Genomic DNA, 18,381 nt, shown 5'->3' with positions numbered 1-18,381 from the left:
AGGCTAAAGCTGGCCCCCATTCTTCCAGAATGTTCTCAGCTCCAGTGGCAAAGAGAAAGGGACAGTCAGTAAATCTCTAGGCCAGCCAAGGCAGGGGAGGATGAGCTCTAACTTCTGGTTACTCCTGCTGCAAGATTCATGGGAACTTTGCCAGATAGCTCCCTGGATTAATGGAACATTCGGACAATGAGAGTCTGGGAGCGAGAGGAAAAAGGAAGAAAATGCCATTACTCCCCAAGCGGCTTAGAGTGTATAGGTGCCATTTGCTTTTCCAACTGTTTCAGCAATGCCCTTATCGTTTACCTCTTTCATCAAAAGATTGTTAACTTAGGAAAAACAAGCAGGACACCAGGGAAATGCTTGTTGTTGGAAGGCTGTGGTCCCAGGCCCCAAACAAGCAAGAGTTTCAATGTCACCCTTGAGCAACTGACCCAAGATCCTGGACCACTTCAAAGCTCTTCGGGAACCAGCCACCGGCGTCACCCACCCCACCCTCTGTTCCCAGCTCACCCCTGTCTTCTGCTGTCACCAGCCTGTGGCCAGATCCCTACTAGGATAGAGTTGGTGCCTTATGGGTAAGGCACAGAGCCCCAGGGACCACCTGGTCAGCCACCATCCCAGCAATCCAGCGAGAAGGGGGTTAAGATTACCTTCAGAATCTGGACATATGGCAAGTTGTCTGGCCCGATCTTACTCCCGTTCACCTCGATGTGCTTCAGCCACTGGATGTGAGGCTGCGGATCACTGTACACCTTACACATGAACTCCACGTTGCTGCCCAGGGCCACGGTCTTGTTGGCAGGTAGCCCTGCCTGAAGGATGGGCCGGTGAGGGGATCGTTCTGTGGAGGCACAGAGGATGGACGTGTTAGACTCTTCACTGGCCTGGTCCTGGCTGGGATGCTGACAGCAGTGGGATCTGCACTGACTTCCTCAGTATCCTTCCCACTGCCTCTGCTAAACTCCAGCCCTCAAACCTGATCTGAGAGAAGGGATGCCATTTCCTCCAGTCCTGCACCCACATTTCCAGATATAACTAAGTCTCTTGTCTAAATAGAGGCACGCCTCCAGGCTCCAGCATCTTTAGACCCTTAGGTGTGTGCCGTGGGGCTCTGGACCATACCATCTCTGGAGCAAAAGACCCAGAACCTTTTCAATCATAGCCCCGAGATGAACAATATCCTGTTCTTCCTGTCTTCCAGAATACTACCAAGTGGACATAATGGCGATTCTACATTTGAAGGCACTTGGCCTCTGCACCCCCGTATGTGCACTTGGCTTATATAGCTACTCTAATTGTGCCTGTATTGCAAAGACACAAAGGACAAACTTCAGGGGGCAGGGACTTAAAGACCCCAGTGTGTTAGTGGTGTTCTTTAAGCCACAGCTACTGTTGCGCTGTATTTCTCATTGCTCCACCATGCTATGTCTTCCTAGACATGTAGCAGAACAGTAGCAGTTGCTTAATGAATTTTTTTTAAGTGAGCCAGGAACAGTTGTGCATGCCTTTAATTCCAGCACTCAGGCAGATCTCCAGTGAGTTCAAGGGAAGCCTGGTCTACATAGTATATTCAAGGTAGCCAGGGATACAGAGATACTTTGTCTCAAAAATAAACAAATGAAAGGAAGGAAGGAAAGGAGAAAAGTGAGGCTTAAGGTAGACCTGCCTGTGAAAGAAAGAAAGGAAAGGAAGAAAGAAAGGAGGGGGTAAGAAGGAAGGAAGGAAGGAAGGAAGGAAGCACACGCACACGCGCACGCACGCACGCACGCACGCACGCACGCACGCACACAAGCAAGCAAGCCAAGTGAGGTTTAAGGCAGACTCAAGCCTTTAATCTTAGCACTTGAGAGGTTGGAGCAGGAAGATGGCCATGAGTTCAAAGTCAGGTTGAGTTATACAGCGAGTTCCACAGCTGTCTGGGCTAAAGTCTGAGATCATATCTCAAATTGGAAAGAAGAAAGGAAGGGAGGGAGGGAGGGAGCAAAAAGTAAAGGTCAAATCGGGAAGTTTAATGCCAAATGTCCAGATTCCATCCTAGGAACTCAGACCCCTCTGCGACCTTTTCCCACCTTGCCCCGCCCCTGACAGACTCTTGCCCACTTAGCCTTCTTACCCACAACATCAAGCTGGTAGGTGTGATTAATGCTCCCATACTCATTCTCCACGATGCAGGTGTAGTTGCCCTTGTCAGAAGGCACCACAGAGTCCATTATGATGCTCCAGGTGGCATAGCGAACCTGTGGGGCACAGACCAAGGGGCTTTGCTGAGGGTCTGGTGGGAAGGGCAGATGAGAGCCACCGCACACACAGCCAGTGCTGCACTGTAAGCCACACAAAGCACAGAAAGGCTAGATCCTGGTCTATTCCCACTCAGAACCCTTCCTACAAAGTACTGGCAAGGTGTGAAGACGCTGGCCATCTTTATGGCAGCGTTCAGGAGCAGCGGCAATCTGGACAAACATGCCTTTGGCAAATTCTCCTAAGCTCACTGGGAATCCTCTCCATGTCCATCAAGTTCATTCCTATGCCTGATGTGGCAAGTTTCACAAGCTGTCTCCTCAGGGTTGGCAAGATGACTCCGTGGATAAAGGCACTTGCCCCACGGGGTGGAAGGAGACAAGCAGTTCCTGCAAGTTGTCCTCTGACCTCCATGTGCACACCACTGTTGGCACGTGTGCACACAAAATAAACGAACATAAACATTACACAGCAATCACGTCTCTCCTAGTTGATTCTGGTCAGATCTGTCCTCCACCTTCCCCCTGCTCTTGTATGGGGGAACTCCTGCAGCCTGCTTATCACAGCTGCCCTTTGACATTGTCCTTCTTATGTGGTTCTTACAAACAAAAGAAAAGAAAAAGAACTGAACAGTAGTGGTGGACACTTTTTAATCCCAGTACTCAAGAGGCAGAGACAGGCAGATTTCTGAGTTCTGGGCCAGCCTGATCTATAGAGCTAGCTCCAGGCTAGCCAGAGCTACACAGAGAAACCCTGGCTGGAGGTGAGGGGTGGGGTAGAGAAAGAAAAAAGATCATGTGTGTTTGTATGTGTGTGCACATGTGCATGTGAGTGTGTGTGTACATGTGTCTGTGTGTGTGCGCACATGCGTACACGTGCACACGTGAGTGTCGGTGTCCACAGAAGTCCTGAAGCTAGAGTTAAACGTGGTTGTGAGTTGCTCGATGTGAATGTTGGGAGCTAGACTCTGGTCCTCTGGAACAGAGTGGTCTATGCTGAACCACCAGGCTGTTTCTCTAGCCAGCCCCTCCCACTTTTCCTATATGGGAGCAATGAGAAGCGATGCATGGTGGCACATGCTTGGGATCTCAGCACTTGGAAGGCTAAGACAGAAGGATTGGGAGTTTAGGTAAGTCTGGGGCACATAGAGAAGGAACACAGTCCCCCTCCCCCCCAAAAAAAGTCCTCCAAAAGGTATGAGAGAAGAGGCTCTAAGGGAGATGAGACATTTGGGGACCTAGGGGAATCATCACATCTCCGAGGAGGAGATTCTCATCAAAATGTTCTTCCTACAGATACAAAGAACTTGACCCCAGGAGGGAGAGGAAGCAGCTTATCAGCCTAGGAAATGCCTGATGGTATCAGAAAGCAACACAAACACGTTCACCCCTTGTAGTTCTTAGCACATGTCTAGGGAGTCTGTCATTTGAATATTCCCTTACGGAAGGTGACCGACTGGTTTTCCCTTTTAGGACTTGGGGCTGAAGATGAAACTCAATGGTGCAGGCTTCGTATGCACAACAGAGGAGCAGAAGGACTAGGAAAGGGCATAGGAAAGAGAGGGAAGTGGATTATGGGTACTAACAGCTTAAAACATATCTACACTGTCAGATCTGACAGCTCCACCCCCAGTAATCTGTCCCAAGAAAGGTCCTTTAAAAGTACGCAAGAGGGCCAGTTGTGGTGGGCGGCACATGCCCCTCTATAATCCCAGCACCCAGGATGCAGAGGCAGGTAGATCTCTGTGAGCTTGAGGGCAGCCTGGTCTGCATAGTGAGTTCCAGGCCAGCCAGAGCTAAGTAGAGAGAGACCCTGTCTCAAAAACCAAAGGGGTGGGGGGTTAATGGTGACTTAGTTGGTAAAGAAAGGGACTTGTGACCAAGCCTGCTGTCCTGACAGTGATCTTCAGGACCCACCTAGGTGAAGGAGAACTGAATCCTTCCAGGTTTCTCTGATCTCCACATGTATATCCTCCCACAAACAGAAACATTTTAAGTAGTAAAAATCAAAACACTGCAGTTCCCAGTAATCTGACACCCTCTTCAGACCTCTGCAGGCACCAGGCACATATGTGGCACATACGTACATACGTACATACATACATACATACATACATACATACATACATACACACACACACACACACACACACACACACACACACATACATGTGAAACAATTATGAAATAAACTTAAAAAAAAAAAAAAAAGCTCACCTTTAAAAAGGCAACAAAAACAACAACAAAAAACAAAGCAATCAAAGCAGATGATATCCCAACCCCACCCTACCCTACCCCCACCCCACTCACCCCCAACACCTTACTCTAACTTATGTACACACACACTTACTTTGTAGCCTCCAATCCGGTGGTCAGGTTTGAATTCTTTGCCATTTTTCAACCAGCGCAAAGTGGGGTTAGGTGTCCCACTCGACGGGCACTTGAACTTCACTGTCTTGGCAGCGGGCACCGCGTGCAGTTTCTTCTCCATTTTCTCTGGGGATGTCCAGTATGGAGCTACAGCTGTCCAGGAAAAGGCAAGGGAGACAGATGAGGGCAGCAGGGGCAGTCAGGCTCGCTCAGAAGCCAGGGCCCAGGCAGGACCACATGCATCCCGTCTACCTGCTCAGTACCCCAGGTCATCTAGAAGGGCAGCAACCAGGCACTATGGCCTACAGGTCACCTGAGCCTCTCTCCTCCCACTTTAGACAGGCCTTCCTCCAAGTCCCAACTCCCAGGTCTCAGAGGCAGTAAGATAGAAAACAGTGTCTCACGCCTACGGTTTGGTTTGGTGTTGTCTGCCTCTTTCTCCTCTGACGAGGAGTCATCATCGTCATCGTCATCTTCCGAGGATGGGAGCGCATCTGTGAGAGGAAGGAGGGGGCTGAGGTACGTCTAAGCACTTATAGACAGCCATCTAAACAGCAGCTACCCTGTCTAGACCACCTCACTGCGGTCGCAGACGGCACACGTCCGTCCCGTAAGGACTCCCATAGCGTCTGAATCTTGCCCCAGTGACAGTTTGTGTTTAAGAACTACATGCTCCAGTGCTCATCCTGGCCCAGTGCTCTGCCTTCTGCCTAAAAGCCCAGATGGCTCTAGCAGGGCCAGCTCCTTTTTTCCAAATGTATTTAATTCCAGCCTATACACCACGGCCTCTTAGCTAACAGTACCACCTGCACCAAGGCCTCTACACCAGCCTATACACCCAGTACCTGGGTACTTAGCTAACACCTGGGTACCCATCCCAGCAGCTGAGGAATCAGTACTCGCTGGACATCAACCATTAAGAAACCCAGGCTCCTGGGCCTTGAGGCTACTTCTAAAACCGAGGGTTGAGCAGCCCGCGATCAGAATCTTCTAGTACGAATCTCCTGAGGGCTGGGAGATGCCTGCTTTCCTTTCTCTTTCTTTCCCCCCAAGCTTTCTTATTTTTTAATTTATATATTTTAATTTATATGTATGTATGAGCCTATATGAGCATGCACCATGAGCATACAGGATCCCAAGGGGGTAGGCCAGAACAGGGTGCTGGATCCCCCAGGAACTGAAGTTACAGGCAACTGCAAACAAGTTGTGGATGCTGGGAACCAAATCCAGGTCCTCTACAAGAGTGTCAGGTTCTCTTAACAGCTGGGCGATCTCTTCTGCGCCACAGTCGCCTTTTTTTGTAGATGTTTTAAGACAGGGTTTTCTCATGATGGAGACAAGGCTGGCTTCAAACTCAAAACAGAGATCCTCTGGGATTAAAGGTATTATACACTGCTACGCCAGCTACCTTCACTCCCCAAATGGGATGTACCTCATGTGTAAAAAACCAGGCCATGTGTGGTAGCACCTTTAATCCCAGCACTTGGGAGGGAGAAAAGCAGGCGGATCTGGGTGGCTCTGAGACCAGCCTGGTGAGTTGCAGGACAGCCAGAGCTGTGTAGAGAGATCCTTCACTCTGAAAATGGGATACACCCCCATTTAAAAAAAAAAAAAGTCTTGATATCCACCAGTGGGCTCTCTAGTCTTGGGGACTAGGGAAACATGTTCCTTAACTGGGGACAAGTTCTATATGGTATCTGAGATAAGGCACCAAGCCCCCATGGTGTAAACAAAAGTTTCAGTTTTTCTTCCTCAGGTCCTGGTTTGGGGAAAGTCATATTCTACGGGAAGCAAGTTCCCAGCAACGAGAGTTCTCGGCTCGCTCGCCTGGCTGCTAGGCAACAAGTTTTCCCCACAAAGTCTGAACACGGCAGTGGACCAGAGTCCTTCCCACCACAGCACTAACCTTACCACGTGCTCTCAGGTTCCAATCTCTAAGCCTAGGCCTTGATAAGATGGAGCTGGCTGAGCCCCACTTAGCCTGATCTGGACATGCTGTGCTGTGGGAAATGACAGCATCTTCACACCCCCAAAGCATTCATAATCACCTCTGAGGTAGGTCTTAGCTTGGCATCTGCCCTACCCGGTCAACCTCCGGAGAGCCAAGCCACGCAGCGGGCAGGGAGCAATGTTAGTGGGCGGCAGTCCTGAAGCAGAGTGGGGGCGGATCGTGGAGGGAAAGTTCGCCTCCCTTTAAAACTAGCAAAGTTGGAGGAATGGATGGGGCAGAGGGCATTGCTACCAACCTGAGACATTGACGGAGAAGTAGGTGGTATCGCTGCCAGAGGGGCTGCTGGTCACGCAAGCGTAGAGGCCAGAGTCAGCGGGGACGGAATCCCGCACCTCCACCTCCTCCCCTGTGATGCGGGTGCGGTTGCTCTCCACCAGCTGCACCCCATCCCGCAGCCAGTTGATGCTCTGCACATCATCGCGAAGCCGACAGCGAAGCTGTAGCAGGTCGCCAGGGTGGACCAGGAGAGACTCCACTTCCACAGGGGCTCCCCAGGGCTGAGCTGCAGCCACCCACAGGGGCCAGGAAGAAGAGCCAAGTGGAGAAGGGAGGAGGAGAAAGGGAGTTAGGTGAGCCGTAGGCCACTGCACTGTCCAGGCCTTAACAACAGAGCTGGGGACCGGAACGTGCACCCATTAGAAATGATGAGCAACCCGAGGCCCCCAGCTCTTCTCCTCCACCCCACTTCTCCGAGGCAAAGAAGAAAGAGGCAAAGTTAGGAAGCAGCCGCAGCAGCATTAAGCAGTGTTTCAGCTTCCTCCATTCTAAGAGGAAAAATCTCTCCCGTCTCTAGAATGCCCCCTTCCCCAAATGCTGCTCAGTTCTTTGCCACTTCCTGCCAGAACACCCCATCCTTCTTAGCCCTGTTAGCCCCACCCCTTTCCCTAGTGAATCAACCCAACACCCTCACAAACCCAGCAGCTCTAACGCCAAGATGAGAACAGGCATTTGGTCAACCAGGGCTCTTGACTGGTACACATGACTCAGCGTGGGTGGGGGCCTGGCCCTCCAGCAACACAGATGCGTATGTGAGAGGGACAGCCGAGGAAGGAAGAGGTCAGCTCAGGGGAACCTCCAGCTAACAGGTGTTAGGCCCGAGGCCTGCAGCTGCCACAAGGACACATTTGCTCAGGCAGCAGACATGGCCCACAGAAACCCCTCCTCATCGCACCCCATCTTTCTCCTTGAGACTGAGGAGGTGGTGTGACTGAGAATGGCTCCCCTGCATTCGTGTATTCGAACGTTTGATCCTGGGTTGGCAGAACTGTTTTGGGAAGAAGTGAGAGGAGATGTCTCTGTTGGAGAAGGTGCTATCGCTGTGGGGAAGGTTTCAAAAGTCCATCCCAGACCCAGTCAATCAGTCTGCCTCCCTGTCTGTCTGTCGTCTGTCTTTTCTCCCTCCCTCCCTCCCTCCAACTTGTAGGCAACATGTAAGCTCTCAGCTGCTGTTCCAAGTGCCATGCCTGCCTGCCTACATGTGTGCCACCAAGATGGTCATGGACTCACCCTCTGAAACTGTAAGCAAGCCCCCAGTGAAGTGCTTCCTTTAACTTGGCTTGGTCCTGGTGTCTCTTCCCAGCTATAGAAAAGTAGCTAAGGGGCACACACCCCTACAAATCCCCTTCTATATCTCAACCAGAAGTCCAAGATCCAACCCCACCAGGATCCGACCACAGAGAGCACCCAGCCCTCACTCACATTATCAGGAAGACCCATGCACTCGGCAATACCCGTAGTCAGCCATACTGGCAGGATAAATCCCTTTGCTAAGAAGGAAGCAAAGAAGTTTCTGTTCTTTTTGAACGTTCAAATGAATGGCTGGCCTGGCCCTCCTCCTCTGAAAGAATGTTCTGGGTACCTGCCACCCACCTGGGCTCAACTCACAACTCCCTCGCCCCTCTCTAGGAGTTCACTGGTGTTCAGACTGGCAGGGACCTCAGTTCTAACCACCATCCAGCCTTCTTCTTTTTCAGGGTCTCACTTCGTAGCCCTGGCTGGCCTGGAACTCACAGAGGTCCACCAGCTTCTTCACCCTGCATGCTGGGGTTCAAGGTATGTAACCAACCTTGACAACCTGGACTTTTGTTTTCTCTCTTAAACTCTCTGTGTAGCACAGACTGGCTCCACCACATCCCACCCCCACGCCCATCCCTTCTTTTGCAGTGCTTGGGGTGGAAGCTGGTGCTGAGCAAAGGCTGGGCCGCTGAGCTCCATATGGCTCCTCCCCTCTCTCTTCTAGATTGGTTTTATCTATTTATTTAGTTTTTTCTTTCTTTCTTTTTTTTTTTAAGATTTATTTTATTTATTTATTTTATTTATTTATTTATTTATTTATTTATTTATTTATTTATGAGTACACTGTAGTTGTACAGATGGCCGTGAGCCATCATGTGGCTGCCCCCCTGACCCTGCTCGCCCCGGTGTAATTCACTGTAGCTGTCTTCAGATGCATCAGAAGAGGGCATCTGATCTCATTATGGGTGGTTGTGAGCCACCATGTGGGTTGCTGGGATCTGAACTCAGGACCTTCGGAAGAGCAGTCAGTGCTCTTACCCACTGAGCCATCTCGCCCAGCCCCTTATTTTGCCTGGAACTCACTCTGTAGACCAGGCTGGCCTTGAACTCAGAAATCTGCCTGCCTCTACCTCCCAAGTGCTGGGATAAAAGGCATGTGCCACCACTGCCCAGCCTGACTGGTTTTATTTTTAACTGTGTGTATGTTCTTGTGTCTGTCTGTGGGCGTGTGCATGTCAGGGTGCGGGTCCCTATGGAGGCCCAGAGGTGTCACAACACCTGAAGCTGGAGTGGGAGCCAGACTGGGACCCTCCCTACTCTGATCCTCTTAGGAGCTCCAGCTTCTAACTTCTCACTTTAATGAGTCTCTTTCTGAAGTGGTCCGTTGGTTTGTATGAAAAGCCTCAGGTACATGGGGTTGACCATGGCTCTTCTTCCAAGGAGTTCACACCCTGCTGTTTATCAACCTAAACACAGTGCCATCTCAAGCAGCGGCTGGATACCAGTAAGCTAATACATGTTTATTTTTGTGTTCTGGTGAAGGAGAGCACCAGAGAACAGAACGCACAGCTGATTAAAAATAGCTGCTGTGGACTATTCTTTCCATTTTTAATGGCTTATGGTTTTGCCAAAAGAAGAAAAAAACAGCTTGGGGCTCGACCCTGAAGGAAAACAGCGAACGTTCCTCCCACCTATTGATCCAATTTCAGTTCCCCTCAAGTGATCTCACTGATCAAACATTTTGATCTGCACCAGCCACTGGCCAACAACAGCGAGGTCAAATTCTCACAGTCAGGCATCACACAGCCTCCTCACACAGGTCCCAGAGACCAAAACGTAGCTCCCAAAAGAACTCAGCAAAGAGAACAGACTGGCACTGCTCCCAAGGGAAGGAGCCAGCAGCTCCATGGTTGTAACTTCTAGCTGGTGCTGACCGATGTGGAAAAGAAACTCATCTCTGAGCTACAAAAGCCTTGAGGACCAGCATCCTTGTTCCCAGGTTGTTTCTTCCCCCCACTCCTGCAGCCCCACCTTCTCATTTTCATAGTCACCGTCTTCATCAAAATCTTACCTTAGATATAAAGTAAGACCCAAGTCTCTATTTTTTTTCCCTTTTCCCCCTTTGGTTTTTTTGAGACAGAGTTTCTCTCTGTAGCCCTGGATGTCCAGGAACTCACTCTGAAGACCAGGCTGACTTGCTGGGATTAAAGGTGTGTGCAACCATCGATCGGCCCAAATCCCGCTTGGCCTCCAAGGCTCCTGCCAACCCTGTCTTCCCACTGCATCCAAACCTGGTTATGCCCCGGCACAATTGCACCATCCCCCGGCACAGAAATCGGACTTCTGATGACCTTCTCCTGCCTCAACCAGTCAAAGTCTACAGCCCAAGAAAATCACAGCAGCATGCATATCAGTCTACATAGTGTTTAATTTTTCATCCATATTCAGTACAGACGAAAAATTGTGCCCAAAGGTTCTCTATCCCTGGTTGGTTGAATCAGCAAACATAGAACCCAGAGGCATGGAAGAGTAGCTATATACTCCAAGTGAGAAAGCCATTCCAAAAATCTAATTTTAGACTATTTTACCTCTCTGCCTCAAGAAAATCCATACTCATAGAACTGAGTCCTCAGGTCTTACACACCCTATAGACACACAGACACACAGTTCCTCAATAGCCCTGGCTATCCTGGAATTCATTGTAGACAAGCCTGGGCCTTGCACTCACAGAGTCTACTTGTCTCTGCTTTCCAGGTCTTGGGATCATAGGTTCCCGCCACTACACCCAGCACCCATAGCACAAACTAGCCACCGCTGTTCCGTGTACTTCAATGGGATCACATACTGTGTGGTATTTTGTGACTGTGTCAAGAAGCAGCACAGTCCTTCCATGTCAGAGTTGTTGTTCACACTTCTTTCTTTTTAATGGCTGGACAGTGTTTGGGTGTATGACCTATCACATTCCTGTGACCGGAGGACATCAGGGAATACTGTCCCTCAACTCAGTGAGGACAAGTACTCATACCTTGTCTCTCCTAAGAACTAGAAAGCCACCCAGACCAGAACTGACTCTTACAGTTAACACCAGGAACACAGAAATGGGTCTTTTAGAGGACTCATAAATCATCCAAGGAGCTGTAAAGTATTAGTGGCTTTTTTCCATTGATAACAGAGGCCTTAGATGTAGGGGTTCTCCATTTACAAAGCAGCTATAAAGAAAGCTACTTTGTTGTGGGAGGCATGGAAAGGTAACAAGTTGGACTCTTAGCTGTGTGTTAGAGTGGCCCTGACATTGACCCTGTTACTAGGTAAGATGGCTAATTGCTCACTAGCAACCCACTGCTGCGGTTAAGAATTGTGTGGCCCTCACTCATGTCTTCCTTTGACATGAGATACTTGGCATTCATAGCCTCCTCTGAGCTAGACTTTCTCAGTCAAGATCAATGGGATGGAGCTACAGTGTGGCAGGTTTATCAGCCAATGAGAGAGCAGCTAACTGCTACTTTCATTAAACTGGTTATGAAGGATGGAAAAGGGAGCCATCTGGTTGCTCGGCCAATGCTGAAGTCCATATTCCAATCCTTGACAGAAGACTGGATAGGATAGCATGTGATAGCATGTGATAGCATGGGATAGGATAGGAATCTGCTGAAATAAAGTACAGAGCCAACCAGTCAGATGAGGAAGGAGAAAGGCACTTGCTGCCAAGCTTGATGACCCAAGTTTAACCCCTTAGAATCCATATGCTGAGGGAAGAGAAAGAGCTCCCCTGACCTTACTACATACACTAAACAAACATAATGTCTTCTAAAACTATCTCTTTGAGACAGGATCTCACTATGTAGTCCTATCTGGCCTGGGACTCACTATGTAGCTGGCTTCTGATTTACAAGAGATCTGCCTATCTCTGCTTCCTAAGGATTGAGATTAAAAGTGTGCCCCTCCAAGCTGATTGAAAGACATTTTAAGGGGGCTGGAGTGATGGCTCAGTGGTTAAGAGCACACCGGCTGCTCTTCCAGAGATCCAGAGTTCAATTCCCAGCCTCTGGATGGTGGTTTATAACCATTTATAATGAAATCCATTGCCCTCTTCTGGCCTGCAGGAGCACATGCAGATAGAGCACTCATATACATAAAATAAATAAGTAAATCTTTTTAAAAAGGTAAAAATATACTTAAAAAGCCCTCTTAATCAAATACAAAGATACCCCTTAGTGTATATATGCTATGAGGAAACAGCAAATCAAACCTCCTCTTCATGCACCTCATCCTGAAAGATGAGATAGTACTGATGAGATATGTGGAGATACACGGCATCTAGACCTTCAGTGATCTGGTGTGAGGCTGACTGTGTGTCAGCTTACACTGTCTACCCTGCCTACAGAGTGTTAATAGACAGTAAGCTGCAGAAAACATCAAAACCACACACTCTGCTTCAGGACTCACCAGATGGCGTTCCTATTACTATCACCAGAAGAGGGGCAGGTTAGACAGGGCTTGCTGTGAGCATCCTCACAGAGGGCTCAGGTTGCAATCCTGAATCCTAAAGCCTGTGTGGACTACTGTCTAAAACTCTGGAGTGTGTCCCAGCAACAGGGATGCTAAAGAGGGGGATACAGAAGTGAATACCAAGCTCGGCTACACTGGTAACATGGAGGCAAGTGGGGAAGACAGGAAGGAGGCCAGAAGGGAAAGAGGGGAGGCTGTTTCATATAGATGAAGGATGCTGGATGGACCATGAAAATAGGATGGACCAGTGGTCTCTTTAGAGCACTGGTTCTCAACTTGTGGATCATCACCTCTTTTGAGTCGAAAGATTCTTTCATGGGGTTTGCTTAAGACTATCCCCAAGACACAGATGTTTACATTACAATGCATTTTATTTTATTTGAGACAGGGTGTCTCTGTGTAGCCCTGACTGTCCTCAAACTCTGCCTGCCTCTGCTCCCCACCCCCCAACCAGTACTAAGATCAAAGGCATGTGCCATCACTGCCCAGCTACATTTACAATTCATAACAGTAGCAAAATTACAGCTACTAAGTAACCACACTGCTTTAGAGAGAAGGGAAAATGTGTCAACCCTATCCCTGTTCTCTATCAGAGCCTCTAAAACAGAAGTGGGGAACGAGACTTCAGTAATCTTCAAGAAATCAGCCACAAAGGGCAGAGAAGGAGATTTTTTTCATAGTGCTTTTATGTTGAAGAACATGATAAATGTGGAGGAAACTCTATTACCCCCCTTTTCTATTTGTACCCCCAAATACTTTGGCTAATGGGGTAACTTCTCAACAAGCCAAGAAGGGTGGCACTTTGCTTGTGGCAGAGCAGGCCAGAAGTGATCCAGTCATTTAGCAGGTAATTCTGGTCTGAGTATGTTGATCAGATAGATCTCCCGACTCTAAATCGGGTTTCTGACATGAGCCCGACGTCAGTGGGAGAATGGAGCCTTGGGGCTCAAATCCATATAAATCTTATTATGCTTCAGCTTGTAGAGCGGTCAATAGAAGAGAGCCATTAAAGAAATCCTGGGGGGCACACCTGTCTGTGGAGACCGTAAGTGCAGCCCGCTCATGCCACATGGATAAATAGAGCTGGACCAGCATCTTCTGCTTCAAGATCACTTCCTGGGGTGGCAGGATGGCTTGCTTGGCAAGAAAGCTTGCTGCAAAGTCTGGCTTGAGTTCGGTCTCTAGAACTCACATGGCGGAGAGAACTGACTCCTACAAGCTATCCTCTGACCACCACATGTGCACTTTGGCGTATACATATAATACACACACACACACACACACACACACACACACACACACACACACACGTCCCTGGGCATGTGTGCATGCGCGCACGTGTGTGCATGCATGTGTGTGTGCACACACACTAATAAAAAATAAATGCAATTTTAAAAATTCATTAAAACACACCATGTCCTTCTCCAGCCCTGGCTCTATAAAAACCAACATGGACTGAGGGCAGGGCATGCCCAACTCCCACATTTTTGTGTGACTCCAAAGAGAGACAGCACAACTGCACAGCACTTTGCCATTCGCCCCACCCGCCATGTGAAGCTTTCCATCCACAACTGTGCAGACCAGATACTGACTGACACAGAGCAGGCCAAGCCTTCCTCCAGGCCGCTGTCTCCTCTGCGTGGCAGCCTTACGGAGTTAATCTCTATCCTGTGCCTGTGGGGCTTGCGCCACGTACAGCTCTCTCCTCGTGTTACCTCATCAGATCCCCACAGCTGGTAAAATAGGGTACTATCGGTACCCTCATTTCAGAGGAGGGAAACGGAGGCCTGCGGAGATACAAGATGCAGGACGATCCACCTGGGTAGTAAGGCTACACAAAGCTGGGATCCAAACCCAATGCCCTGGTTTTTCAGAACAGAAGCTTCACCCTTTGGTTCACTTCACTGTGTCTTTTGTTTTGCACCCCCCCCCGCCCCCCACCCTTTGAAACAAAATGGCCTGGGCTGGTCTTCCATTTGTTATGAAGCTCATAGTGACAAGCCTCCTGCCTCTGGAGTGTTGGGATAAATGAGCTACCGTGTGTGTACAACTTAGCTTCACCTTGTCTTTAAAGTCATTGTATTTTTTAGAGATCTGCAGAGAGCTTTTGGCTCAACCCTTTAACCTCATCTAATAGAGCCCAGGGTCTCCCATCTGCTTGCATGGAATTCTACAATTCACTCTGGGTTTATTCTCCCCCCCCTCCACCCCTGCCCCATCCCCCCCCCAACCTCACAGCTTAATCTCGACAATACCTTAAGAATTCATTTACTTTGCTATGTGTAGAGGCACACAACTTGAATCCCAGCACTCTGGAGGCAGAGTCGGGCAGATCTCTGAGTTCAAGGGCAGCCAGGACTACATAGTGAAACCCAGGCTCACAAAAAGCAAATAAAGCAAAAAAATAAATAAAATAAAAACAGTGTTTTTAACTTGAAGGAACCCCTCCGACTAAGCAGGTTCGGGAATTGGGTGTACCCTCCTCAATGGCATACCCCTAACTCAATGGCTTACCCTCCTTGGCACTGCACGCGACACTTACACTGCACGCGACACTTACAAACACAGTTACTTGGGATCGAGCTACTTGTTTTTGCCTCCCACTTAAGAGAAGCGGCGGTTGTGAAACTTCCTGCAAAGTCACAAAGCAAAAAGGCTCTGGGTGTCTGCTCAGCTGTGTCCCGGGCTCCTCCCTGATGCTTTTCACCCCAAGTGTGTTCTGAACAGTTAGGGACGGCCCACTGATGGCTTGCAGGCACAGCAATGTCCTGACCACAGGGAGGCTCACAGTCCTTCCCCAGCAGCTCTTAGCCTTCCCAAGCTGTCTTCTCACCCTTCATTTACAGTTTACAGCTGATGACCTCTAGCACCGTCTGCATTAGTCAATGGGGCTGGACAGCCTTCTCCTGGGCCAGGATCCATAGATTAGAGGTCCTGGGAGAAGTCCTGGCTCAACAGCAGAGATGACACGCTCGCTGTCTGCTGTCTCACTCACACTCTCAAGTCCCCACCTTATTCCCTCCTCAAGAATACAGAGCTGTGTGGGTATTGGAGGCACACGCCATTAGCCCCAGCACTCAGGAGGCAGAGGCAGGCAGAGCCTGGTCTACAGAGTGAGTTCCAGGACAGCCAGGGCTACCCAGAGAAAGAAACCCTGTCTTGAAAAACAAAAACAAAATCTAGAGTCTTTTAGCTGCCTGCTCTCCCCTGCCTCGGTGGTCCCGCCCCGTTTCTCATTATACCTCAGATGAAGCTTCGGAGGCTTTGCGTCTGTTTCTTAAATGGCTTTTTCTAACAACAACACATTACTTCTGAGGCTTACGGTAGAAGAGCCACATTCCTTGCTCCCTCCCTCTTCTCCGGTGAGGCAGGGACTCCCAAGCTATCAATGAACACTCAAGAGCGATGTTGGCATCACAGGTGTTTACGACCATGCCATGATGATGCTGAGGATAGAACACAGGGCTCGGAGAATCTATGCAAGTGCTCTCTTACTTCTCAACTGAGCTACCCCGGCAGTGGTACTTGTTTTTTGTTTTGAGAAAGGGTCTCACTATATATCCCTATCTGGCCTGAAACTCATGCCGTAGACCAGGCTGGCTTCAAACTAACAGAGATCCACCTGCCTCTGCCTCCCAAGTGCTGGGATTAAAGGTGTGCGCTACCAAACTTGGTAACTAGCCCCCTTTTTGTTTGTTGGCTTTAGGGACAGCACCCCCACCCCCACCCCACGTAGCATGGGGTGGTCCAGAGACAAGATCCTCCTGCCTCAGCCTTTTTGAGTTGAAGTCTCAGGTGTGTATCAGCAAGTGTGGCATTCATCCCATTTTTAAACATACTCTCACCCTAGACTTGAGAGCTAGGTCATGGGTACAGCAGCCCTGTTTGCCCGACCGCTAGAACAGTCTACATTGGCGTTTCATCTCTCAAGGGTCACGAGTGGTAAAGACACCTTAGGCACCCTAAGACTCCCTTCCCTAAATCCAGACACAGGTGCTCCGAGCGGATCTCAAGGTCACCCCTGTGGAACCCCTGTGGTTGGGATTTTTGGGTTAAAGAAAATGAAGGGAGAAGGGGTTGTCTCAGCAACAAGAGGGAGATGGTGGTCTGGGAGTGTTTACAGTCTTGGCACAAGCTCCTAGAGATAAATGAGGGAGCAATTGTGGATGTGGGAGGAATTTGGGGTGGCATTGAAAGCAACTTAGAAGGAACTAAGAAGAGCGCGGCGGGGCTCCAGGGGCCCTCGGCAGAGGTTTTTATTACGTTATTCTGACTTTGAAATAGAACCGAAAACTTAACTTTAGTCTAGCAGGACCAAGACAGAACAAGCAATCGCAGCGAAATCCCAGGTGATAACCGTCACTCTAGGAGGGACAGTGTGTCATAAGAAGGGGACACAGAGATCCTCAATACAAGGGAGGCTGCAAAGCTAGGGGAGCACAGGTGTGTTGTGGTAAGGAAAACAGAAGCACCAATCAATTACCGGGCCTTTCTCCCCATCAGCAGCTTTCAGGGCCCTGACCTGGGTTTGGACAGGTTGGTTTTTTTTTTTTTTTTAAATATAAAAGGGAGAGGAGCAAGAAGGAGCATTTTGCATGCAAATGGGCCGCTGCCAGAAGAGCCCATTAAAATGTAAAACTCCACATTCAGCTGACAAAATGGTGCAAACCACGGAGCTTGCCACAGGGGCTGCAATAAAGCGCACAACAAAGAGGCCAAGGAACAACGCGGGCTGAATGGCCTCTGTCAGCAGGTCCCCTCTCCCGTTGCCATGGGGACTCCACCGGGGCTTACTAAAGGTATTTCCTGAGGAGAAAGGCAGCACACACATGCCCAGGCAGCCGAGCTAATCCTGACAGGAAGCCATGGCCATTCAGGAGCCCAGGGGCTTGGGGCTGAAGTTTTGTTTTGTTTTTATTAAAAAAAGATTTCGGTCTTTTGTGCGCCCCACCTCATCACTGTAATTTAGTACGGAGCTGCCTGTGTCAGCCAAAGCCGCAGCTAGGGTCCTTTCGTCCACCACATGACCCCCCCCCAAAAAAAAATCAGCTCCCCTGGAGCTGGGCTTGAGGAAGTAGCAGGGAAACCCTTACTTGGGGGTCCCCAGGGCAAGAGTTGTGTTTCAACCTTTACAAACCTTTCAACAGACAAAGGTGTGCACTAGGACTGTGTTCAGTTGGGGCTCAAACTTCATGCCTGTAGTTTTTCCACTGGCATTATGGTACCCAGGCCCCGGTATCCCCGACTCCCACCACAGCCTGGTCCAGCTGGAAGGATGGTAATTACATGATTAAGAAAGGAATCAATTCTCCCCTCTCCCTAGCGAGAAAGTTCTGGCTCTGCTGATAGAAGCCTGGACCAAGCAGAAGAACCCAAATCTCTTCCTGTACCCGCTTCCCCAGCTGGGTCTTTAATCCATTGCTCCTCTTCCTCCTAGCTCACTGGCCAGAAAGAACCCCAAAAGAAGGGATGCCCCGCAGTTCAGGAAGGGCGGTCTGTGCTGGGGCTTCCAGAAGTTTGAGCCGTGTCTCACTTGGCACCAGAGGAATGCAGCCATGGCAGATTCAGGGAGGAGAGCCAGCCACACAGCTGGCAGTGGAGGCAAACTCTTATGTGACAACTGCCTCTTTGGGCAGCTTAGGGTCCACTAACATTTCCTGAGCAACTTAAAGTCAGAAGATCCATTGCTGATATAGATGGTGGGGAGGTGTTGGGGGAGAGTGCTGGGGGGGGGAGGAC

General features: G+C 49.5%; 1 protein-coding gene across 13 annotated transcripts in view; it reads right to left on the bottom strand.

The window, feature by feature from the left end:
- Positions 1-18,381, bottom strand: part of Fgfr1 (fibroblast growth factor receptor 1) — a 58,042-nt gene that overhangs the window by 13,125 nt on the left and 26,536 nt on the right. For 4 of the 13 annotated variants that reach the window (XM_031339357.1, XM_031339354.1, XM_031339355.1 and 1 more), the window contains exons 3-7: positions 6,854-7,120; positions 5,012-5,101; positions 4,588-4,760; positions 2,114-2,237; positions 651-841 (exon numbers count right to left, since the gene is read on the bottom strand). In XM_031339357.1, coding sequence (XP_031195217.1) covers positions 651-841; positions 2,114-2,237; positions 4,588-4,760; positions 5,012-5,101; positions 6,854-7,120 — 845 coding nt within the window. The remainder of the gene's footprint in view (positions 1-650; positions 842-2,113; positions 2,238-4,587; positions 4,761-5,011; positions 5,102-6,853; positions 7,121-18,381) is intronic. The other 9 variants (XM_031339356.1, XM_031339360.1, XM_031339358.1 and 6 more) reach the window with 3 other exon arrangements.

Source organism: Mastomys coucha, unplaced genomic scaffold (assembly GCF_008632895.1).
Source record: "Mastomys coucha isolate ucsf_1 unplaced genomic scaffold, UCSF_Mcou_1 pScaffold22, whole genome shotgun sequence".
Taxonomy (NCBI): domain Eukaryota; kingdom Metazoa; phylum Chordata; class Mammalia; order Rodentia; family Muridae; genus Mastomys; species Mastomys coucha.
The sequence above is the reverse complement of the archived record's forward strand: the minus strand, read 5'-3'. Positions and strand labels throughout refer to the sequence as shown.